Source organism: Aotus nancymaae, unplaced genomic scaffold, assembly GCF_030222135.1.
Source record: "Aotus nancymaae isolate 86718 unplaced genomic scaffold, 86718_ANA_hifiasm-v0.15.2.pri h1tg000051l, whole genome shotgun sequence".
NCBI classification, from domain to species: Eukaryota; Metazoa; Chordata; class Mammalia; order Primates; family Aotidae; genus Aotus; species Aotus nancymaae.
In genome coordinates, this window is record NW_026988465.1 from 25367452 (window position 1) to 25393597 (window position 26146).

Genomic DNA, 26146 nt, shown 5'->3' on the forward strand with positions numbered 1-26146 from the left:
GCGGTGGCAGAAGTGAGGATACAGCCCGGGTAGCCGAGGCACGGGGCGTCAGGTGAGACAAAGCCAGGGACGCCAGCGGGAGGCGGCGCGCGAGCTCCAGGGCTGGTCTGGCAGCTGGTTTGCGCTGGAGCCCAGCCACGAGGGGAAGCCTGCTCTGCCCTCGCCCCTGCCCAACCCTTCTGCCTCAAAACTAACTCTTGGCGCGGTGGGTTGGCGAGCTAGTGGGATGGCAGATGAGGAAGAGGACCCTACCTTTGAGGAAGAAAATGAAGAAATTGGAGGAGGTGCAGAAGGTGGACAGGGTAAAAGAAAGAGACTTTTTTCTAAAGAATTGCAATGTATGATGTATGGCTTTGGGGATGACCAGAATCCTTATACTGAGTCAGTGGATATTCTTGAGGATCTTGTCATAGAGTTTATCACTGAAATGACTCACAAGGCAATGTCCATTGGAAGACAAGGTCGAGTACAAGTTGAAGATATCGTCTTCTTGATTCGAAAGGACCCAAGGAAGTTCGCCAGGGTTAAAGACTTGCTTACTATGAATGAAGAATTGAAACGAGCTAGAAAAGCATTTGATGAAGCAAACTATGGATCTTGACACTTTTCGTAGTTTCTGAAAATTACCATCTGGGGATATCATATATAATAACTGTATATCTTCTAAAGTAAGATTCTGATATCTAGCCATGTAAATGAAAGATGGAGAAACACAAAGTTTTCAGCCTTTATTTATTTTTATTTTTTAGAGACCTGTTTCACCATGTTGGCCAGGCTGGTCTCGAACTCCTGACCTCGGGTGATCCACCCGCCTCAGCCTCCCAAAGTGCTGGGATTACAGGCATGAGCCACTGGGCCCAGCCTCAGCCTTTATTTTTATGCCTTTGATTTTAGAGTGATATTGGTGCATTTAATTACCTGCCTTTGTATTACCATACTTGAATTACTTAGTGGGTTTTAATGATCACTCATAAGTCACAGTACCTTGCAAACCATGCAGTTCCTTCTGACTTTTGACTATCTAAAGGATAAAGCAGTATTTATGTATTAGGTATGTTTATGCCTTTGTAAGCTATACTGTAGCTGTTTCATATGCGAAATCTAAATGGCATTTTTGACTTGACAGCTCAGATATGTACTTTATGTATTTGGAAGTTTTTAGACAACAATTAGTTTACTGTCTAGTTTATTATTAAGCATTATTAAATATAATTATTACTAAAGATAATTAACTGGGCCGGCCACGGTGGCTCACGCCTGTAATCCCAGCACTTTGGGACGCTGAGGCGGGTGGATCACTTGAGGTCAGGAGTTCTAGACCAGCCTGGCCAATATAGCAAAACTCCGCCTCTACTAAAAATTCAAAAATTAGCCAGACATGGTGGCACGCACCTGTAATCCCAGCCATTTGGGAGGCTTAGGCAGAATTGCTTGAACCCAGGAGGTGGAGATTGCAGCGAGCTGAGATGGCATCACTGCACTTCAGCCTGGGCAATAGAACGTGAATGACTCTGTCTCAAACAAATAAATACAGATAATGAACTGGTTTGCATTTCTTTTAAAGAGATGATAGACAAAATACAGTTTTTTGTAAGAATGTTTATCTCTTAAAAGATAATTTGTTTTAATTTTCTTCAGATAATGTTATTATTTTTATTTAAGAAACTAAGTTTCACATAAATAATGCTGTGTTGAAAGGCTTTCTGAGTTAAAATCTTTTCAGACTTATAACAACCTGTTAAGTTTTAGGAGAACTTGTTTTCCCAGATCAGATTCAAGCTTCTAAAAATAAATGCTTTCAGTAGCAGGAATGGCATTGCTTAAAAGGCTGATGGCGGGATAAGCATTTGGGTTACTGTTTTATTTACATATTTGTTAGTACTTGTTCATTGTGGAAATGTGTCCTTTGTGGCTAAACCATATGTGGCTATGGAAACCATGTTTGTAGTTCTGGATATACAGGTTCTGTGTGTATTTAGTCTATTGTATTAAATTATTGCCCTTAGCTTAAAGTAAGGATTACAGTTGCATTTAAGTAGATCATTGAATGTTATTGTTTATGAAACTTACTTTTGTGTGCCACTTATAAACATGATCTATAAATCAGTGCTTGGGAAAAGTTTACTTTCTTAACCTACTGATACAAGAATAAAGTATGAACAATTAAACAGGAAAAAAAAAAAACAAAAAACAAAACAAAAAAAAAACTAACTCTTAAAAGATGATCCCCAGGCCGGGCACAGTGGCTCACGCCTATAATCCCAACACTTTGGGTGGCCGAGGTGGGCGCATCAAGAGATCGGGAGTTCGAGACCATCCTAACCAACATGGTGAAACCCCGTCTTTACTAAAAGTACCACAAATTTGCTGGGCATGGTGGCACGCGCCTGTAACCCCAGCTACTCAGGAGACTGAGGCAGAAGAATCGCTTGAACCCGGGAGGTGAAGGGTGTAGTGAGCCGAGATCATGCCACTGCACTCCAGTCTGGACGACAGAGCGAGACTGTCTCAGAAAAAAAAAAAAAAAAAAAAAAAAAAAAAATGCCCGTGGCTGAGAAAAGGTAGAGTCATCTTCAACTGTACTCCAAAGAACTATATTTCTGGTTACAAATTATGTAGCTTCAGTCATAACAATGTATCCAATTTTGTTAATGAGTGATGAGATTTAAAGGTACTCTAAAGCAGTTAGCAGCCACAGGATTTTGATAGCTGGAGGACGTTTAACAATATTTCCAATTTTGTTAATGAGTGATGAGATTTAAAGGTGCTCTAAAGCAGTTAGCAGCCGCAGGATCTGGAGGAAGTGTGGCAGTGTTGAAGTGTTAAATACATCTGACTTCTAAAGCCACCGACCAATAGCCCATTTTCAAGTATTTGAAGACCTCCGGAAGTTTTGCCCCTGACTAAAGAAAGGGGACTCACAAACTAGGATCCCAATTTCTTAAGCTTACTAAAGTGGAGACGCCGGGGGTCGAACCCGGGACCTCGTACATGCAAAGCACGCGCTCTACCACTGAGCTACATCCCCACACATATATAGCTATCTTTTTCCTTTGTTTACCCATATAGCGCGTAACAATATGGAGTAGCGCTACACAATTCCGCCGGCGTTTTCAATTTGTATTCATAGAAAATCAAGATGGGGTTCAACAAATTCTTATTAATACCTAACTTCCTTGGACTTTCCCTGAATCTCATTTACCACAGTTTGTAAGTGTAGATTTATGTTAAGTTTGCTCCCTTCTCTATTAAGGTAGCTTCCGGAAAGCAAAGACTGTTTTTCTTCTGTCAGGCTTCCCACGTCTTCAGTATAGAGGTGGAGAATAGCAGTCGCTCACAGCGCAGTGAGAAATAAATGACAGGCGTCCTCCATTCAGGAGTATTCCACAATACAGAGACTTGCAATGAAGTGCGGAGGTGGAGGAGGGAGGATTCACCATTATATAAACAGGCCATTCCAATCGCTGACAAGCGCTCGGCAAAGATACGCTTGTATAACTGCGGCATGAAGCAGAAAGTCTGCCACATTCTTGAGCAAAAATGGACGATTTCACGAATTTTGAAAGACTTGACCACGTAAGTAAAGGGCGAGAGGTACGCACGAGGACCCATGTGGGTTGTGCTTCTGGGATTCAGGCCAAAGTTCTCTGCTCCGGTGGCGCTTCGTTATTCGAAATGAACACCCAGCAGCCATGTGTCCGGCTAACCTTGGGGCTTTGCGGACCGCGGGCGTCAGGCGGGAGCTTGTGGGCCTAGAACGCGTTCCCTGGTTTTTACCGAATTTACGCTGAGCGAGATGTACAGAAAAATGAGGTCAGCTCGCCGCTGGAGGGAACAGCTCTGACCTCCCAGGGACACTGATATAGACGCGGGGCTGGTGTGATTTGTTTGATAATCCGGCTGGCTACAGAATGGGTAAGGATAGGGAAGGGCAACCACCACCTTTGCGCGCTGACCTCCGTGCTGCAGGACCGCCTCCCCCTGGTCGGACGCCCACCGCGCTCGCCCGAGGGGACCGTGGAGTACTTTCCGGAACCGCTCACCAGCTCAGATGGATTTCAAAAACGTGGCCCTTTCTCCCCGCTCTCTGGGGGCGAGGGGTTCGTTTCCACCTGCAGATCGCGGTTGCAGCGGACTAACGTTCCTCGCGGAACAAACTTCGTCTCTGCCTTAGGATTCAGCCTGGGTGGTCAGTGGACTTCCCCGGGAGCTCCCAGCGTTTGCGGCCGCCTCACGTCTCCAGCCTGCGCCCCGCCCTCCTCACTCCCGTTCTCTTTCCTGCCCGCTCAAGCGTGGCTGGCAGGGATACTATTCCCCGCCTTTCATCCGCGCCTTCCTCCACCTCGCGGACTACCGGTCCTCGCCCGTTCACCTCCCGGAGGAGGCCCTTCTCTTCCGGTTATTGGAACCAGCCTCGGTCTGTCGTCAGTGTGGGTGTTCCCAGGTCCCCTGGAGCACTCGAAATCTCCGAGAAAGCACAAGAGAGCAGCGCTGGGTGCCCTGCCCGTTCCCGTACACCCCTGGCCGCAGCCATGTCGAGGAGGGGAAGGGAGAATAGAAAACCAATATGAAAAAGAGGCAAAAGCCAGGATGAAACCACAACATAAATAAATATAAATCTCTAGAGATAAGCAAACAGAGCCGAACTGGAGAATGCAACCTTTGGCTCTTTGTTTATTTCCCTGGCCGCGCGCGGCTGCATCTCAGGCTGACTCCCTTCCACCCCCACCCACCTCTCCTCGCGCCCGCAAGCGATTCCTTAACAGACCGCGACGGGGGCGGAGTGCTCTGGGTGACCCGACTCGGGCGTCCACCCGCCGGTCTGGACCGCGGGACACGCTGGTAACCCAGAGGCCCACGCAGGATCTCAGGATGTCAATCCCCGTCCACTGCGCGGATCTGCGTGGTTAGTGAAAGTCGCCTCGCACCTGGAGTCGTCCCTGATTCTCCTGAAATAGGCTGGTCTCTCCTCCGGGGATGGGGAGCGGGACGGCTGCCGTCGGGCCGGGAAGCTAACACGCCCATGGGTGAGCTCCGCCCGCCCCAGCGGGGTGTCGGGGTGCGCTTCTGAGGGCCAGGAGCCCTCCGCGGTGTCCGCGGCAGCGGCCAGACCACAGCTGCCTCTTCCTCTTCATCCAAATTCCACCTTCCCGGTTCCCGCCGGGGAGGAAAACGTATCTCAGAAACCTCAAGAGAGGAGGAACGCCCATGATTGGGAGGCCCTTCGCTCCGCTCGCTCTTCTGTAGCGGGGGGAAGAGGATGTGCGGCCGCAGTTCGCCTTGGGGGCCGTAGTCACCTCGTCCAATGGAGCCACCGCTTCCCTGCCTGCTTCTCTCCCGCCTCGGTCCCGGGTCACTCACTGCTCCCGGGGACATCCTGCCAGCGGGTGCATCTGGCGCCGGGGCTCTCAGGGGGCAGGTGCTCGAGGTCGCTTGGCTCTGATGTGGGGTAGTGGTTGGGCTTGAAAGGCGTTGCGAACATCTTTTTTTTGTTTGTTTTTTTTTTTTTGAGACGGAGTTTCGCTGTTGTTACCCAGGCTGGAGTGCAATGGCGCAATCTCGGCTCACCACAACCTCCGCCTCCTGGGTTCAGGCAATTCTCCTGCTTCAGCCTCCTGAGTAGCTGGGATTACAGGCACGCGCCACCATGCCCAGCTAATTTTTTGTATTTTTAGTAGAGACGGGGTTTCACCATGTTGACCAGGATGGTCTCGATTTCTTGACCTCGTGATCCACCCGCCTCGGCCTCCTAAAGTGCTGGGATTACAGGCGTGAGCCACCGCGCCCGACCCGCGAACATCTTTTGGGATAAGCTCGGTTGAAATTTTGGCATCCGAACGCAAGACACCTCCTCCTCCGCCAAAGGGGAGGGATCCTTCTGGAACCCAGAGGCAAAGGCCGCGCCTTGGGCGCGCGTTTGCGGTGGCGCTGAACATTCTCCCGGCTTCTGTTCCTCTGTAGCTGGGGCACCTTTGATGCTGGGTCAACTGTCAGCCGCGTGTGTCCCTCCCTCTTCTCCCTGCCGACAAGTCTTTGACTGATTGATCCTTTTGGGTCACAGGCTTATCTCAAAGATGAAACCTTCACGATTGGGGACACCTGGGGCGAACAGTGAAAATGCGAATGGCTCCTGGAGTCTCTTGCTCCTCTCCTACTCAGACCACCGTATTCATTCCGAACTAAAGTGTCCCGACAGGTGAGGGTGAGGGGGTCAAGAGGTTTTGTTTTGCTTTGTTTTACCCCTAGAGGAAACCAGCTTAGATATAACCCGATGCTAACGACCCTGTTGGCTGGTGCCGGCCTCATCCAAGATCCCGGGAAGGCTCCCAGGCGATATGTTCATGTGTTCACCTGTGTACATTTACGAAATTTGTGACAGTAAAATTTTCACCGTAACCAAGGTTCGATTCCAGAAAATAAGCTTACACACGGACTGGCACATCCAGTGAAGGCACTAAGAGTGCAAAGGACCTTCTCCCCACCCGGACACCAGGGAGTGAGGGGAAAATTACAAGCGGAGACTTCCTTGGCCCTGTAATTGGAGCAAAGCACACTTTAAATCCTTCGACTAAGATCCCCGGAGGGCAAGCCAGGCGCTAGCAGTCAGTAATACAGCCTTCATACTGCCTTCAAACTATACATTAAAGTTGCCGGAGCTAAAGAAATTAGTAGTTGGATCTTGGGAGGTGTTCGGAGCAGGCCTCGGTGGCCTGGATACAGCAGCTTCAGAGGAGTTCCTGATTCTTCCTTACTGGTTTTTTAACTGAGGACATGATTAAGAGAAACAGGCTTGAGTGTTCCTAGAATGCTGCCAGAGTGATGTTTTTGGGACAGGGTAAGGCAGATAAGAACAAACCTCAAGAATGTGTTCAGTAATGAAGCCGGAGCACAGAGAACCAAAGAGCATCAAACTCCCTTAGCACTGGAAGTGGATCTTGACTGGTGCACTGAGGCCTCGTTCTCCTAGCCCTTTCTGAGAAAGCAGTCTTTGGGTTCCAGTAAGAGAGGATCAGAGCGCACCCCAGGAGTGAAGCCTGTGGCTTTGTTGGACATGAGGCCCTGACATGGAAAAAATGAATGTGCTGGTACCTCTTTCTCCAATCTGTGTGTGGTAATATCTGGCAATTTTTAGTGGTGGAAGCGATTTTTTTATGAATTCTGATAAGGAACAAGACTAGGACATAAAAACAATTACATTATCCTCATTGACCCCCAAATGGTCGCTATTTCCAAATTCTTAGTGAACCAGCATCCCTCCTGCCCCCAGGCTTGAGCACTGCCAGGTCTAAATGCCCATCAGCATGTGCACTACACTGACCCACCTGGGAGCTGCTTACCTTTAGGCCTTTGAATTCCATTCAGGGTGAGAATCTTGAATTCCAATTATTCCCCACATATAAGGAGTTCCTTCCAAGGGGGGCGGTTTATAAACTTACTGATTTAGACCATGCCCTTTGTGCCATGGCTACTAGCGATTGGATGTTTGAGTGGAGTCTTGTACTGGACAGTTCAGCTTAGAGCCTGGGAGCAGCGAGAGGACTGTGGTAGAAACTGTGCCAAGAGCGAAGAAAAAAAGAAGCAATGAGAGTCTGTGGTTAGTGGCACTTTATATGTATTTATGTAACTAACCGGACTTCAGTCTAAGAAAAGTGTTCCCAGAATTAGGCAAGCCTAAATACCCTCATACCCTCAGTTAACTTTTTTTTTTTGGGAGGGAGCGGGGGCAGAGTAGTGGCATAATCTCAGCTCACTGCAACCTCCACCTCCCAGGTTCAAGCGATTCTCCTGCCTCAGCCTCACAAGTACCTGGAACTACAGGCACCCACCACCATGCCTGGCTGATTTTTGTATTTTTAGTAGAGATGGGGTTTCACCATGTTGGCCAGGCTGGTCTCGAACTCCTGACCTCAAATGACCCACCCACCCGGGCCTCCCAAAGTGCTTGGATTATAGGCATGAGCCACCATGCCCAGCCCTCTCAGTTAATATTTTGAGAGAGACTTTCGTAAAGATTAGAGAACAAATCTTCCTTTCTGCCTCCTTTCTCCTTTCATCCCTTTCTCCCTTTTTTCAATGTGACTTGGTCTAGAGCATATGGTTCGCAGGCATGTGGTCTTAAGCCCAATCCCCGGTGTGTTTGCATTGCAGGGCCAATACCCGTAGATCTGCTTTATGTCACGTTTTCCTTTTTTAAGAAGACAGTTTTGTTTGTGTTAGGACATGAACACGTTTAGGAGGTTTTGGGCAGTGGGGCTGTTTGGTTGTTCGGTTGTTTTTTCCCCAGCTGGAAACAGGACAGCTCAGTTTGCTTAATGATTAAAGGGAAGATCAGGGTGTAAGCAACCAGAGTGTTCAGTAGCACGGTTCTGTTGTCTCCCTCCTGGTTCCTGCAGCCTCTCTGGCAGCCAAACTGGGTGATGTCCTGGCTTACTAGCAAGGGTGGGAGGTTTGGGGAGAAAGGGAGTTAAGCCCGTATCCTGCTGCACCTGCACTGGGCTGACCCAGAGAACTACATGTTCAGAAAGAATGAGCTCCTACCATCTTCCACTTACCTCTCCACCTGGCCAAGTCTGGTGGGTTCCATTCCCAGTTAATCCTGCTTCTGAAAATCACAGGTTCCATTCCCAGTTAATCCTGCTTAGTCACAGTTTTGAGTTGTGGGACTGTGTCTTCACACTAATTCCTAGCTCTCAAACTGCCCCAGTGTGAAATTTTTTCAACTTCTGTTCTTTTTCAAAATATCTGCACCCTTTCTTGTTCTCTACCTTAATTCACTGCTGAAAGTGAATTCGCGTATTCTCCCTCTTATCCACTTTCCTCATACAAAGCACTTTCTTGCAATGCTAGCAGGCTGATCTCAAATGAGGTCTCCCATGTACACAGGAGCTAAGATGTATTAGTCTGTTTTCACAATGGAACAAAGAACTACCTGAGATTGGGTGATTTATGAAGAAAAGAGGTTTAAATTGACTCACAGTCCCACATGCTTAACAGGAAGAATGACTGGGAGGCCTCAGGTAACCCACAATCATAGCAGAAGACGATGGGGAAGCCAGCACATTTTACCATGACAGACGAGGAGAGAGGGGTGGAGGAGGTGCCACACACATTTAAACGACCAGATCTCCAGATCTGACATCACTGTCAGGAGAACAGGAAGGGGGAAACTTCACCCAAGATCCAGTAACCTCCCAGCAGGCCCCTGCTCCAGTGCAGGTGAGCTTTGGGCTGGGACACAGATCCCAAGCACTCACAAGACTTCTTTCAAAGACAGGACATGTTATGTTGCATAATGTTTTAAAAATCAGGATTATTTTATGATTTTTGTCCTTACTCTATGGAGAAAAACAGAGCCAGAAAAATTAACAGTGCAAATTTATTTTTTAAACAGTTTATTAGTAAAATATTTTGTGGTTCCTAAACCCATGTACTGCTCCATAAACTGAGCCGTGGACAGCACACTAAAGAAACGTAAGTTTAAACTCTCTAGGAAGCCAGCCGGTGGCCATGCTCTCTAGAGCCCAAATTGCATGTGCACTGAGACAAACGTTGCTGCTTCAAAACAACCAAAATTGGGAAGATAACTGAAGTCCAGAAACATATTCTGTCTCTTCTGACTCCTCTTCTCCTATTAATATGGTGGATACATTCTTTAATGTACAAAGGCTTTCAAATACAAACAGAAATAGCTGCTTCTGTTTGTGCTTTGTCTAATATGCAAGTAATTTAAAAAGTAGTCACATACTGTTTTCACAATATATTAAAAATCACCTTTATTTTCCTCACACATTTAAGTATTTATTTTAATACACACACATAAAAATTCAGGTCTAAGATGTCAAATTATTTTAGTTTTAAGTGCTAGAAACACCTTATTACTGTGTTATCGTTAGAAAATGAAACAGCAGGGCCAGATGCAGTGGCTCATGCCTGTAATCCCAGCACTTTGAGAGGCCGAGGCAGGTGGATCACGACGTAAGGTGTTCAAGACCAGCCTGGCCAAGATGGTGAAACCCCCATCTCTACTAAAAATACAAAAAATTAGCCAGGTGTGGTGATGTGCACCTGTAATCCCAGCTACTGTGGAGGCTGAGGCAGAGAATTGCTTGAACTCGGGAGGCAGAGGTTGCAGTGAGCCAAGATGGAGTCACTGCACTCTAGCCTGGGCGACAGATTGAGACTCCATCTCAAAAAAAGAAAAGAAAGCAAAGGAAGAGTAATGTCATATTCATCAACACCTTAATAGCAGTTCTCAAACTTAAGCATGAAGCAGAACTACCCTCAGGTTTATAAAGCACAGATTATTGAGCCCTACCTCACAGTCGCTGACTCATAGGTCTGGAGTAGGCCCAGAGAATTTGCATTTTTAGTGGGATCTTAGGTGATGCTGGTGCTGTTCTGAGGACCACATTTTGAGATCCACTGCCTGACACTGAAATCTGTTTCTCACATTTGTAACCCAGATTTATACTTCGAGATTCACGTTTCTCTCATACTTTTTATTCAACAGGATACAGATTTACTCACCCAATCTTCTGAGTGGGATTCTTCTTCTTAGATCAGGCCGAGAGTTGGTCTGTGGATAATTCCAAGCCCGAAACCCGAGACTGGGTTTTTGTTGTTGTTTGTTTGTTTGTTTTTTGATGGAGTCTGGCTCTGTCGCCCAGGCTGGAGTGCAGTGGCACGATCTCAGCTCACTTCAACTTCTGCCTTCCAGGTTCAAGCGATTCTCCTGCCTCAACCTCCCGAGTAGCTGGGACTACAGGCACCCACCATCATGCCCAGCTAACTTTTGTATTTTTAGTAGAGACGGGGTTTCACCATGTTGGCCAGGATGGTCTCGATTTCTTGACCTCGTGACGCTCCCGCCTCAGCCTCCCAAAGTGCTGGGTTACAGGCGTGAGCCACCGCGCTCGGCCAGAGACTGGATACTTCTTACAAGATGAATCTGTCCCAGTCCTTTACCCCACTGAACTGGCTCCTGATTACACTTAGACTTTGTATAATACATCAGGAAATTTCCCAGTGCTTTGCTGTAACCATCTATGGCTCTACTTTTTTTATTCTGGCCATTTCAAATGACTCTGGATCTGAATGACTCATATACATAATCCTGCTCGGATAAAAGCCAGTTTTGCAACCACTTGTTCTGTGTGGGGCCTGGAGAGTTTCCAATTACTCTAAAGGACCTAGTGACATTGATTTACATAAATCTTCTTTCTGACATTCCCGACCTGCAAAATTCACACAATTCTTGTACAACAAACTATTTATAACTTACTTTGCGGGGGGGGGGGGGAGTCGAATACAGTATATTTTACAAAAACATTTTTTGGTACCACATCTTGACATATCTGGGGATGTAGCTCAGTGGTAGAGCACATGCTTTGCATGTATGAGGTCCTGGGTTCGATCCCTGGCATCTCCACTAGGTGTTGTGATTTTAGTGCTGATTCTTGCTCAACGGATGTGCTATCGAGCAAAGCTTTTGCTCACAATTATTGCTAAGGTCTCTCAGGCCCTGGTGCAGTAACTCCTTTTCTGGAAAGTGGGAGGGGTAAGAAAGGAGGTTAGGCAGAAAAAAATGATGAGTTTGTTTCCACTCTGCCCTTTGTTTTTTCAACAGCTCTTTGATCTTTTTTCACATTGCTTCTAGGTTTCCAGCCTAAAACCAAGTATTTTATTTTTAATTCCTTCTATTTTAAAAGTGATCGCATTTAAAGAGAACTGTTAAATAGAAAGAACATTACTGGTAAAAGTGGGTAAAAAATATGACTAATTTCTTTTTCTTTTTCTTTTTTTTCTTTGGAGACAGAGTCTAGCTCTGTCGCCCAGGCTGGAGTACAGTGGCGTGATCTCTGCTCAATGTTACCTTTACCTCCCTGGTTCAAGCAATTCCCCTGCCTCAGCCTCCTGAGTAGCTGGGATTAGAGACACCCACCACCACGCCCAGCCAGTTTTTTTTTTTTTTTGTGTGTGTGTTTTTAGTAGAGACAGGATTTCACCACCTTGGCCAGACTGCTCTTGAACTCCTGACCTCAGGCAATCTGCCCACCTCTGCCTCCCAAATGCTGGGATTACAGGTGTGAGCCACGGCGACCAGCCAGTATGACACATTTCTAAGTGGGTGGCTGTCTGCAACTAACAAGGTGACCAGGAGAAATTGTAGGCAAAGAAGGGTATTTAGCTAACTGGAGGAAGTTGGTTAGGAATGTTTATGAAGAGGGGGAAAGTCAAAGCTTTTATTAGCTTCTTCTTAGTTCTTTTTGTAAAATAGAAAACACCTGCAATAAACACAGGCCAAGAAGTGATGTTCTCTAAAATGATACGCTGAGAAAATTTGCTCTTGGACATCTTATCAGCATCATATCATATCAGTAAGAATGGACCATTACATTATTGCCTAGATTATATGAGCCCCGTGGTCTGATAAATTTGACTTTGACACTCACTTTGACTACGACCTTGACATAAAACCTCAGACTTAATTTCCAACCAAGTCCAAAATTTCATTAAGGGTCTTCAGGCACATCTGTCGATATTAATCTTAACTCTGTAGTTTCAAGAACACAGGATCTGAATCCTCTTCTCAGCTCAGGCCTGACGTTAACTGCTGTACTCATGGTCCTGCTTTGCTTTGATTCCATCAAGACGCTGCTTCCTTTGAATTGAATCAAACCAAACTAAAGGCCACTCTCTCCCAAATTCTATAATAATTCTGGGTCTTGCTTTGTTTAGTGAAAGTCTGCACTTTTATTTATTTATTTATTTTTTAGACGGAGTCTTACTCTGTCTCCCAGGCTGGTGTGCAATGGCTCGATCTCGGCTCACTGTAACCTCTGCCTCCGGGTTCAACTGATTCTCCTGCCTCAGCCTCCTGAGTAGCTGGGAATACAGGTGCATGCCACCATGCTTGGCTAATTTTTTGTATTTGTAGTAGAGACACAATTTCACCGTGTTGGTCAGGCTGGTCTCAAACTCCTGACCTCGTGATCTGTCGGCCTTGGCCTCCCAAAGTGCTGGGATTACAGGCACGAGCCACCTCAACCAGCCAAGTTTGCACTTCTATTTACATTTCTCCCTGGCCTAAGCAAGGATTAAATTAAATTTTTATGTGTTAAGATTGAACAATCGACATCTATTTAGTATTTTGAATATAGAAGCTAAATATGAATACTGTGAGGTTAAGAGGCTAAGAAACAGGAGCTGGTTTTTTGATAAAAATAAATTAAAATTAAAGTTTTTGAAGTTAGTATAGGGAAGGCCTTTTTAAGGCACACAAAAAAACTTGATGAATAAACATGTTAATTCATTTGCCTAGGTCAAATTTAATATAATCTTTTGACAAACTGAAAAACCAGGAATAAACTGGAAACATATCTTCAGCGTATATAAAAATAAAAATTGTTATTAAAAATAAATAAGGAGCTCCTTATTTATTAATCAATTTGCAAAAAAAAAAAAATTAGAAAGTAAGTACAAGTGTCTTTTGTTTCTTTGTTTTGAGACTGAATTTTGGTATTGTTGCCCAAGCTGGAGCACACTGGCACAATCTCAGTTCACTGCAACCTCTGACTCCTGGGTCCAAGTGATTCTCCTGCCTCAGCCTCCCGAGTAGCTAGGATTACAGGCGCACACCACCACACCCAGCTAATTTTTTGTATTTTTAGTAAAGACGGGATTTCTCCATGTTTGTCAGTTTGGTCTCGAACCCCTGACCTCAGGTGATCCACTCGCCTTGGCCTCCCAAAGTGCTGGGATTACAGGAATGAGCCACTGCACCCGGCCGTTTTTTAAATTTAACCAAAAAGTTGGATGAAGGTGGAACTTGTATCAGACAACTCTGACTGTTGAATACATTAACCCACAGGGAGTATGTAACTGGGTAAATGACAGGTGGTGTGTCAATAAAAAATAAATTGCAAGTGCCATTTATTTTGACTTAAAATATTTTGAATGAGAAAACAATATATTTTGTCTGAAACTCATTAGCTGATGGCACTTGATCTGAATTCACTCATAAATCATAGTATTATATATAGATTTATACTTCAACTGAAAGAAGGAAAGAAAAGAAGGAAGGACAGAAGGAAATGAATAAGGGAGGAAGGAAGAAAGGAAGCACAGAGAGAAGCAGGAAGAGAAGCAATGAAGGACAGAGAGGAAAGAAGCCAAATATGTCTCAAACTTCAGAGGCAGAAGAGTTCTTCTTTCTCTTTCTCTAAGCTCTATCAGGCTTCTACTCTGCAATGTCCGTTATATAATCACAATGTTTTACTCTGTATTTTCCACTGGGAAACTCCAAATGAAATTTTTCTGTCATTGAGGCTTTCTTAAGTCAGGCTTTATATAAAACATAATTTCATCATCCAGTTTGTTAATAATTTTTTATTTGGATGATTGGAATTTGTTTCTGAAGAAGGAAGGAAGGGAGGGAGGAAGGGCCAATGAATAAACAAAATAGCAAGTGGATGAACAAATGAACAAACTTGTTTGAAGAAAATTTCATAGTTGTTTAAGCCTTATTATGGTCTGAAATCTCCACAAAATTCATCTGTTAAATCGTAACCCCCAGTACCTCAGAATGTGACTCTATTTCAAGGTAAGATCCTTAAAGAGGCAATTAAATTAAAATGAGGTCCTTAGGGTGTGCTCTTATGCAATGTGACTGATGTCATTATAAAAAGAAGAGGTTAGGAGAGACACATGAAGGCAAAAACACCAAGAAGAAAGCCAACTACAAGTCGAGGAGCGAGGCTTTAGAAGACATTCCCTCTGATGACACTGTGATCTCAGATTTCTAGCCTCCAGAATTGTGAGAAAATGCATTTCTGTTGTTTAAACCACCCAGTCTGTGGTACTATATTATGACCGTCCTAATAAACTAATACAATCCCCAATGCAATCCAGGAAGTAATTTTGAAAATAATACATGTTACTGTTGGAAAAAGCAGTTCATTCATTTTGTTTTCTATTCTCTTCACGTCCCAGGGAAAGCAGAAGTCTGCCTTTGTCAGGTGTGTATTCAGCAAACATTCCCACTTCCTTTTGGTTGACATTCTGTATTGGATGAACTGGAAGCTAAATCAATCAAGGAGAGGGAGTGTTAGTCTTATGAAAGTCAATGTCAAGAAATAAAATATGTCCCCTTTCCCTAAAACAGCTTTTTTTTCTGAACATTCATTTATGACTTAATGTTTATTGATTTATGAAAGTCATGGATTTCTTTTCAGTGGCACATGGATATCCAAGAACTTAAGGAGGTCAGGGAAAATCTCAAAAGAATATGCAAACATTGTCCATAAGTATGTGTGTGTGTGTCTGTGTGTTTATAGATAAAAGGTTTTATAAGATAATCTAATGAGTTCATGTGCCATACAATTTTTAAGAACTATTATTCTAAATCACACTGGATATTGTTCATTTTTATAAATAAGATTATCTGTTACTTGAGACTTTGACTTAAGTAACTGAGAAATATTGGATTTAAATCTTAGGTTGATTATTTATCGGCTATAAGATTTGGGCAAGTTATTTTATTTCTTTCTGATATGTCATTTTTTAATCTGTAAAATGTGCATAATAATATTTACTTCAGTGAGTATTCTAGAATTAAAAGTATGTGAGAAAATACATAAAGTGCAACTTAGTAAATGTTCCATAAATGGCAACCATTTTTCGTCCATGTAGAACTTAAGTAAGATTACTTGGAGTTTGAAAAACCAGAAGAATATATTTTTTTAATGTTTTGAATTAAAAGTTTTACAATTTTATTTTAGAGATTTTTAAATCCGTAATGGAACTTGAACCCCCTAGTCTGGTTAAATTCCAACGTAACTGATAGATCATCAAAAACTAATAGTCTTTGAGGATGCAGGTGGAACGAGTAGAGACTGGAGAGATTAAAGCTCTCTGCAGTGAATTTAACATTGTGATTAAGGACTATAGACTATAAAATTGTGATAAATTGACAAAATCAGATGGCCCTTTTTGAAAGGGGAAAGGGGAAAAAAAAAACCCCGAGGCCCCGCTGGGATTCGAACCCAGGATCTCCTGTTTACGAGACAGGCGCTTTAGCCAACTAAGCCACAGAGCCAGCTGCGCAGCCCCTGTGGCTTCTTTTATGACCGAATTATCCTTAATTAGGCGAAAAGTTGTGTTGCCAATTAGAGTTACTGTGTATTCGAATACATGGACTTAGTGGTAAAAGCAGACTGCTGAAAGAACTTACAGAAATTAGACTCCCTTCGAGTCCAACAAAACACACCCAAACTCACACAATCACTTGGAAAATGTGCTTAGAACAATGTCAGCGCGTCCCAGAGGCAAATAAAGCCGTGAAATAGGAGCGTGGAGAGGAACGCGGTCCCCGCGGAGAGAGAGGCGTCTGTCTGCAGAGGTGGCGAGGGCTGTGTCTACATCCTCAGGCACTGGGTGATTTCCAATCACCAAGTGATGGGATTTTCAAAGGGGAGTGAAAAGCTTTCCCACCAAGTGATGGGATTTTCAAAGGGGAGTGAAAAGCTTTCCTAGCAAACAGATCATTCAGAACTGTCATCAGGCCGGGCGCGGTGGCTCAAGCCTGTAATCCCAGCACTTTGGGAGGCCAAGGCGGGTGGATCACGAGGTCAAGAGATCGAGACCATCCTGGTCAACATGGTGAAACCCCGTCTCTAATACAAAAAATTAGCTGGGCATGGTGGCGCGTGCCTGTAATCCCAGCTACTCAGGAGGCTGAGGCAGGAGAATTGCCTGAACCCAGGAGGCGGAGGTTGCGGTGAGCCGAGATCGCGCCATTGCACTCCAGCCTGGGTAACAAGAGCGAAACTCCGTCTCAAAAAAAAAAAAAAAAAAAAAAAAAAAAAAAAAAAAGAACTGTCATCATATTAATGGCTTTTCTGGCCGTTAGAAGATCGCACACGGACGCGCAGAAAAGCAAAAACTCTTAACGCGTTTAGACCCTCCAGCCAGCCGCCAGATCTCACCGCTCTGGAGAGGGGAGGCGGCTTGGGCGGAGCTCACCTCACGGTTCTGTATTTCAAATTCAAAGAGCCTTTGCCTGCTTGAGGCCGGTGTTCCCACGGCCCCGGGGAGGGGCTCAAACTCAGATGGGAACCAGATGGGGAGGCCTCGCCGGGTAGGGCAATTCCTAATTCCGCCTTCCTCATTTCGGTCCTTCGAGTTTCAATTAGATGTTTCCTAATATATTCCTTATGTGTGTATATAAATTTTTAAGTTTGGAGGTATATGTGCAGGTATGTTACATAAGTAAACGTGCATGGGAATTTGCTGTGCTATTTCACCACCCAGGTATTAAGCCTAGCACCCATTCATTATTTCTCCCCATCCTCCTCCTCCTTCCAGCTACCACCCTCTGATAGGCCGCAGTGTGTGTTATTCTCCTCTATGTGTCTGTGTGTTCTCATAATTTAGGTCCCACTTATAAGTGAGAACATGCTGTATTAGGTTTTCTGTTCCTGCATTAGTTTGTTAAGGATAAACGCCTCCAACTCCATGTCCATGCAAAGGTCATGATCTCATTCTTTCTGTGGCTGCGTAGTATTTCATGGCGTCTATGTACCACATTTTCTTTATCCAGTCTATTATTGATGGACATTTAGATTGATTCCGTGTCTTCGCTATTATAAATAGTGCTGCAGTAACCACACATTTGCTTGTGTCTTTACAATGCAATGATTTGTATTCCTTTGGGTGTAGACTCAGTAATGAGATCCTGAGTTGAATGGTATTTTTGTCTTTAGGTCTTTGAGGAATCGCTGCAGTGTCTTTCACATGGCTGAATTAATTTATGCTCCCACCAACAGCGTGTGAGCGTTTCTTTTTCTCCTCAATCTCATCAGCATCTATCAATTTTTGACTTTTTAATAGAAGCCTTTCTGACAGGTGTGAGATGGTATCACACTGTGGTTTTAATTTGCATTTCTCTAATCATCATAATGTTGAGGTTTTTTACGTGTGATTATTGGCCATATGTATGTCTTCTTTTGAGAAGTGTCTGCTCACGTTCCATGCCCACTTTTTAATAGGGTTTTTTTCTTATAAACTTGTTTAAGCTACTTATAGATGTTAGATATTAGACCCTTGTCAGATGCATAGTTCATAAAAATTTTTCTTCATTCTGCAGATTGTATGTTTGACGCTGTTTTTTTTTTTTTTTTTTTTTTTTTGCTGTGCAGAAGCATTTTAGTTTAATTTGATACCATTTGCTATTTTATCTTTGTTACAATTGCTTTTGGCATCTTCGTCATAAATTTTTGCCTGTGTCTATGTCCTGAATAATATTGCCTAGGTGGTCTTCCAGGGTTTTTACAGCTTGGGGGTTTTATACTTAGGTCTTTATCTCAAGTTAATTTTTGTACATGGTATAAGGAAGGTGTCCAGTTTCAATATTCTGCATATGGCTATCCTGTTATCCCAGCATCATTTATTGAATAGGTGATCTTTTCCTCATTGCTTGTTTCTGTCCAGTTTGTTGAAGATCAGATAGTTGTAGGAGTGCAGTCTTATTTCTGGGTTTTCTATTCTGTCCCCTTGGTCTAACACGCCCTTCAGCTACTGTAGCTCTGTATCACAGTTTGAGGTCGGGTAGCGTAATGACTCTAGCTTTGTTCTATTTTCATAGGATTGCCTTGCCTATTTGGGATTGATTTTGGTTCCACGTGTATTTTAAAATAGTTTTTTTCTAGTTCTGTGAAGAAAGTTAATGGTGCTTTAATGGGAATAACATTGAATCTGTAAGTTACTTTGGGCAGTATGGGCATTTTAATGATATTGATTATTCCTATCCATGAGAATGGCATGCTTTTATATTTCTTTGTGTATTTTTTTCTTATTTCTTGGCTGGTATCAAAGGTTGCTTTATCCTGTTCAGGTGAGAAGTCATAAAAATACACTTAATTTCATAACGTGTTTATTGAGAAATCTCTATTATCTTTGTGTGAGCAAAATTCTTTTGTGATTTGAAAGTAATTTTTGAAAACTTATAATTCTGTATCCGTTGTAGACATCATTTAGTAAAATATTTTACTTTATTTTATTTGACTTTAGGTTCTGGGATACATGTGCAGAATGTGCAGGTTAGTTACACAGGTATACATGTGCCATGGTGGTTTACTGCACCTATCAACCTGTCATCTAGGTTTTAAACCCCGCATGCATTAGGTATTTGTCCTAATGCTCTTCTTCCCCTTTCCCCCACCCTCTGACAGGCCCCAGTGTGTAATGTTTCCCTCCCTGTGTCCATGTGTTCTCATTGTTCAACTCCCACTTATGAGTGAGAATATGCAATGTTTGGTTTTCTGTTCCTGTGTTAGTTTGATGAGAATGATGGTTTCCAGCTTCATCCATGTCCCTGCAAAGGACATGAACTCATTCTTTTTTATGGCTGCATAGTATTCCATGGTGTATTATGTGCCACATTTTCTTTATCTAGCCTATTATTCATGGGCATTTGGTTTGGTTCCAAGTCTTTGCTGCAATAAACATATATGTGTACGTGTCTTTATAGTAGAATGATTTATAATCCTGTGGGCATATACCCAGTCATGGGATTGCTGGGTCAAATGGTTTTTCTGGTTCTAGATCCTTGAGAAATCGCCACACTGTCTTCCACAATGGTTGAACTAATTTACACTCCAACCAACAGTGTAAAAGTGTTCCTATTTCTCCACATCCTCATCAGAATCTGTTGTTTCCAGATATTTTAATGACTGCTATTCTAAGTGGTGTTAGATGGTATCTCATTGTCGTTCTGATTTGCATTTCTAATGACCAGTGATGATGAACTTTTCTTCGTATGTTTTTTGGCCACATAAATGTCTTCTTTTGAGAAGTATCTATTCCTATCCTTTGACCACTATTTGATGGGGCTGTTTTTTTTTTCTGTATGTTTATTAAAAATCTATATTTTGATAAAAATAGGCATGAATTTGTTCTGAGAATTTCAAAATAGGCATGAGTTTTGTCTGAGAATTTGTCTTTCTAACAAAGTACAGATATTACAGCACATGGTAGATACAAGGTCTCTCTCTTTGACTCCCAAAGTAGAAATGGCAAGGATTAAATCAGGTTATGGTGATGATAAGCAAACATCGTGTGCACTAACCAAGTTGTCTACCTCTGTGCTATTCCTCTCCCAAATCCTGCAGGACCAGTAACATTCTCCACACTTTTTAGATTAAGACACAATGAGTAAAGATTTTACTCTAAAATAGATTGTAAAACTTGCTAAGGTAGTTGGTCAAGTAGACAAGTGACAGAGACAATGCCCCTCCCACTGTCTCACACTCGCTTTCATCAGAAAGAAATCAGCGTATCATTATTTCTTCCCACAGCCATGCTTTCTTGTCCCTAGCTTTAGATAATTGGGTGTACTTCCTCCTCTGCACTCTACATGTTAGTATCACTAAGTATCTCTTCTGCTCAGGAGATTATCTTTAAGCTAATACCTGGTTTTCATTTTGGCAATAAACTCCCTCCTCAAACTTCTCATTTTTTCCTCTGCTCTGCAGTTTCCCTTCATTCTGGCTACAGTTACTGGGTAGGCTCAGTAGCCAGGACAACTTTTAAGTAATAAAAGAAGGAACTGACATTGTAGAAATCCAAGCTAAATGTAAGAAAATACATCCTGCTTCCAGAAAACGCTTCCTAGCATAGCCTGGTGTTATTCGCCTGGAGTCTCCTCTGTGCGTGCAGGACGCTGATGCGTTGCTCTTTCCTCCCTGTCCTACTCTTTGCCACTCTTGTCCCCCGCAGCACAAGGATTCATCTTGTGACGCTTCCCTAGCACAGTGAGTCATTTCGTGATTGATAATTGGCAATCCTCTCCTCTCACAACGTAAGCCCTAGGAGGACAGGCAGCTTGCTTGTTTGTCTTTGAAATCTAAGTGCTCAGTACAGTACTGGATGCAAAGCTGGTGCTTAGTGAGTTTTAGAACAAATGAATGCTATTAAATTCAATGCAGAAAATTTCTAATTGTGTAATATAACATAGTTCTCATATTTGAATGTTTGTGATTACAGACTTTTATTGAAGCAACTATGTTTGTGGTCCTGTTCTAGACACTGTGGAACATCCAAAGCATGTATGAGTGTGTGTGCATCCTTAGAGAGAAAAAGCTTGTAATCCTACGACTGATACTACTCACTAATTGTTATACAAGATAAAAGATAGAAGAGCCATTGGAGAAATGTAAACATAGCTGGAGAGAATAACACTACTTTTTTTTAAAGCAAACTCTTGAAATCTTGATGTTTTATTCACTCTGTTACACGGAACTCAAAAAATGACCAGGAAGAAACTGAAGTGTGCCACTGTGCACAGTTTAGTCACTGAGAGAGTCACTTATCCTTTCACGTGACTTTGTTTTTGGAGCATTTGTCACGTGCCAGGCTTTGTGCTAGGTAAATTACCATGCAAGTCTGTGCCGAATCTCTCCATTTGCCCCTCCTAATCCACTTTCCCCACCTCACAGGAGGCTGAGCTGTGTGGGCCGCACTTTTGGGCCATCTTACCCCGTTTCCCACGTGGTTCAGACAGCAAGGAGCCCCTCCTAGAGGGAAGAGGAAGGTTGGATATTCCTTCTCCAGGCTCCCTCTGGACAAGGTCTTCTCAGCCTGGCTCTGTCCTTTGACTCTAAGCCTGTCAATGTCTTTCCCAGAAAACTCTCTTTTTCCGGGTTCCAGTAACTTCTTCCTCCCTCATGCTTTATGGACGAGGGCTGTTAGCAGCTCTGCTTTGCCTAGCAGTTCTCCTAGATCCCACTGAAACCCGCATAAAAAGTCCTACTCAAACCGTCCTAAAATTCCTCAAGTGTTAGTTTCCATCTGTTTGCTATTTATACTCTGATACAAGAAAACTCTTTTCGGTTTTGTCAGGTTTTCTTCCATGGCAACTCTTTCATTTGGGTCAAAGATTAACATGTTGGAATAAGTATTTCAAGTGTCAGAATAATGCTCTTTGGAATGAGGAAAAACATCAAATTGTGATGACACCTTTGTCCAGAATGAACAAGAGAGCTTTCCACAGGAATATTTCCATTATAGTCTGTGCAGGACATCAAAAACCCAAATCCCAATTTCTCATAATACAGTTGATTTTGCCCAGCATTTTATCTTTTTTAGAAATCTGAAATCAGCTTAAGACAACTGGAAATCATTTGTAAAGTCATTTGTAAAATTTAAGCATCTCATAGCATACCATAAGCACGTTTATTGCATGTCATGCCATGGGGAAATTATCATTTTTAACATACTGGTAGACTAAAATATACATACTTATAGCCAGAATAGGCGTGCTTCTAATGTTTCTTCATTCTTTTTTTGTCATGAATACTTGAAAGGTTACCTATTTTTATAGCACTGCACATTTTCAATCAACAACTGTGTGTGTGATGCGTTTCTTTATTTCTCAATTTGGTGAGAGCCAGATCTCATTCCAAGGTTATGCCAAATGTTCAGTGGTTAGAATCCCTGTTTGGACTTCAACTGTTCTCTGTTCCTTGCCTCTCGAAGACTCAGACTGGTTTAAATAGTTATGAAAGTAACATATATATATATATATATATATTTTAAAATAAAAACACCTGACATTTGTTCATACATAAAGTTCTAAGTAGTAGCCACTCATGCTGCAGTTTACTCCCGTTTACAAGCACCTTCAAGTACTTTTCTCAGTTGAGCCTCAGAACAACAATCTAAAGTCAGAGAGGGCCGGGCATGGTGGCTCAGGTTTTTCATCCTAATACTTTGCGAGGTTGAGGCGGGTGGATCGCTTGAGGTTAGGAGATCGTGACCAGGCTGGCCAACCTGGTGAAACCCTGTTTCTACTATAAATACAAAAATTAGCCGGGCATGGTGGTGCATGCCTGTAATCCCAGCTACTCGGGAGGCTGAGGCTGGAGAATCACTTGAACTTGAGAGGCGGAGGTTGCAGTGAGCTGAGATCACGCCATTGCACTCCAGCCTGGGGGACAAGAGTGAAACTCCATCTCAAAACAATAAATACAAATAAAAATAAAGTCAGAGATACTCAGATTATTGGTCTAATATTCCCAAGTGCTCCGCGGTGCCCTTTTGTGACAGTCATCTCACCCGAGAGCAATGAATGTCACTGAAGCGATTTAAGCCAGAGTGCATCATGGGTAACAGACTGAAGAGACACAGGACAGGAGCAGACAGACAAGCTCCAGGCTCCAGGAAAAATCCAGGTGAGACATGCATGGGCTTGGATGGTGCAATGTGACAAAGAGATACGGGCAGACTCAACGTGTAGCTCAGCAGGAACGTAGGCAAGTGTTAGTGAAATAAATCTTCAGTTAATAAAAGTTGTGATACTCAATTTCTTCCACAGGATTCCATACTTCTGTGTGATGAAAGTGTGGTTGACTTTTTTCTCTGCCTGCTCATTGTTTTATATACTTTCAAATTCTCCCAAAATGTCTAGCTATTTATTTTTGAATTATAATTTTTATTTAAAAATATAAAAAATACACTTTCTTATGCAAAGTAAATTAGTTTAATTGATTGCCAAAGTGCGATTTATTCAGAGTGGTAGATTTTGAAGTCTTTTAAGGTCTTGGATTTAAATCTGAGCTGGAATAAAATGTTCAATTAAACTTTCTCTTTAGGATTCAAAGAATCTCATAATTGCTCTGTGTGTAGCATAATTGCCTGGAGTGAGCCCCACATGTTATATGTACATGCATATAGACATTACATATGTACATTCAACTTATAACACTTATTTTAATGAAAACATTTACCAGAGTGACTGTATAATGCACTGATTAAAATCAAGTGCTGAGTTAGTGATAAAGCAGGTATTTTGAAAATTGTGTAATAACTTTGTATTATGGGTAGCTATGATACTCCGATATTTTTGTTACTGCTGTTTGTTTTGTTTTAGTTCTGGTTAGAAAGTAAAACTTAGAATAAGTTGTTGGGGAATCTCATGGAAATGCTGACATGTCAGAAAAATACTCTTCAAATCACCGAGTCAAGAAAGCAAAATGCAATTCAATTTCTCTGGACCCACTGAGCCATGACGCCTGATTTTGTTCACTGAGAACAGGTTTGGTGACCAATGGGGTCAGTGGCATTAATTGGGAACTGCAGACTGCTGCCTCACAACCTGCACGTGTCCTTCGCAGCTGATTTCTGAGAGAAGATGGGATGTTTTCTCCTTCAGTTATCCTTTGGCACTAGAAGTTAAGCCTTGTTATTACGTGCTTAATCTATCCTGGAAACAGAACTATAAACTATGTTAAATGGCATAACAATAGTCAACCGAAATCTTTAAAGGTTGGAAGCCAGCCTCGTATAAACCTCTGGTGTAAAACTCTCTGCTATTTATAGAGGGAAGGCAAGAAATGTGAAAATAGGGGAATGGAGAGTCATGCAGGCGTGGCCCAAGCATGCGCTCTACTTCTGCCTGGCTCTAAGACCTGGGATAGGTCCTTATCCTCTCCAAGCCTCAATTTTGTCATCTGTGAAAATGGAAAGCATAATAATTCATACTGTGTGGAGTTACTGGGAGAAGTACAAGTGGAAATACCTGTGAAACACTTTGCACAGAGAAATCTCAACACACGTTCGTTCTTACGGCATCATCATTATCATTAGATGTACTCTTTCTCAGAGTTGACTCTTTCATTTACAAAACATTAAGAGGGACCCATTCAGGATGCTGCTCCCTAAGCAACTAAGCCAATAATCACATGTTGCCCTGTGAGCTATACCCCCACCTTCCTAAGAGGCTCTCAGAGCCACTGAGAGATCTGTGACACCTGAATGATTCACACCTGCACTATCCAGGAACCCCTTCTCCATACCCTCCACGGTTGTCAAATAATCATGTATTTATTGAACCTGTGCTGTGCACAAAGCACTGTGCCAGGTATGCGACACCAGGGATAGATTCTGTGCTCCAAGGAGCTCATGATGAAGACCAAACAACTGTGTGAAGAGAAAAAGGAATCATCCAAGGTAGTTTATGTGAGATGCCAAGTGAATCTAAAGATGAAGAGCAGAGAGGTGACTGTGGTGGGAGAGTTGGGAGCCTTCAGGGAAGACATATGGTTCAAAGGGGGTTTTCAAGAAGATGTGGGGTTCAAGTAAAGAAAGAAGAGCAGGCCTGTCAGAAAGACACAGAGATCAAGTCGACAAGGAGACCAATCAGAGTGGAGCAGTGAGGTGCTCTCAATATAGTCCCGGAACAGCAGCCTCAGGGTTACCTGGAGCATCAGTCAGATCAGGCTGTCATAAAAATACAAAGACTGAGTGGCTTAAACACAGAAATTTGCTTTGTCAGTTGTGAAGGCTGGGGAGATCCTACATTCTCTGGTGCTTTATTTTATAAGGACACTAATCCCATCAGGCCAGGGCCCCATCCTATTACTTCATTTAACCTTAGTTATTTCCTTAGCGGCCCCATCTCTAAATACAGCCACACCAGGGGTAAGGACTTGGACATATGAATTTGTGGGAGATACCAACATTCTATCTGTAGCACATGGAAACTTTTCAGAAATGTTAAATCTTGGCCTTTACCCTGAAATGACTGAGTCAGAAACCCTAGGATTCAGCCTCAAATATCTCTTTCAATCAGGCTTTTCGGTGTGTCTGAGTTTGAGAACCAATAAGAGTCAATAGGGGAAGTGGATGGGGGAGATGAAAGAAGCAGATTGTCATCAGAACTTGGAGAACGTTGAGGTGAAGAATGCAAAGGCTGCTCTTAGTCAGTGGGACTTAGTCACCTAGAAGGAGAGGAGGTGAATCATTTATTTTGCCATCTGTTTGTGGGAGGAAGGAGAGGAAAGAAAGGAGGAGAGAAGGGAAAAAAGGAAGGACTTAAGAGCAAGGGAAGAAAGGAGAAAGTGAGGGAGGGAATGAGAAAGGGACAGAAGAAGGCTTTTTGGAAAACAGTTTCCCAGTTCAGGTGTTTACATTCTAAATACAGTAATAGCAGGAATGGAGAAAAAGGATGAATACGATATATTATGAAAATCTACAGCTCATTCCAGGGTGAAGCCAGCAAAGGAGAAAGGGGACTTAGGGTAACTTGTAGATCTGTGCAACCTGCCACTGACAAAAATGTGAATGCTCAGATGGGGAGCTGATGTGAGGC

The 26146-nt window shown here is 43.0% G+C and overlaps 1 protein-coding gene and 3 non-coding genes across 4 annotated transcripts; 2 read left to right on the forward strand and 2 right to left on the reverse strand.

The window, feature by feature from the left end:
• The first annotated feature begins 205 nt into the window (after positions 1–205).
• Positions 206–1303, forward strand: LOC135269292 (transcription initiation factor TFIID subunit 13-like). The gene has a single exon (XM_064363134.1). The coding sequence runs from the start codon at positions 227–229 to the stop codon at positions 599–601; it is 375 nt and encodes a 124-aa protein (XP_064219204.1). The 5' UTR covers positions 206–226; the 3' UTR covers positions 602–1303.
• Positions 1304–2956: 1653 nt separating this feature from the next.
• TRNAA-UGC (transfer RNA alanine (anticodon UGC)) lies at positions 2957–3028 on the reverse strand. Its single transcript has one exon. It is a non-coding gene; the product is annotated as a tRNA-Ala (tRNA).
• An 8328-nt stretch (positions 3029–11356) lies between these two features.
• TRNAA-UGC (transfer RNA alanine (anticodon UGC)) lies at positions 11357–11428 on the forward strand. The gene has a single exon. It is a non-coding gene; the product is annotated as a tRNA-Ala (tRNA).
• A 4594-nt stretch (positions 11429–16022) lies between these two features.
• Positions 16023–16096, reverse strand: TRNAT-CGU (transfer RNA threonine (anticodon CGU)). Its single transcript has one exon. It is a non-coding gene; the product is annotated as a tRNA-Thr (tRNA).
• Positions 16097–26146: the final 10050 nt, after the last annotated feature.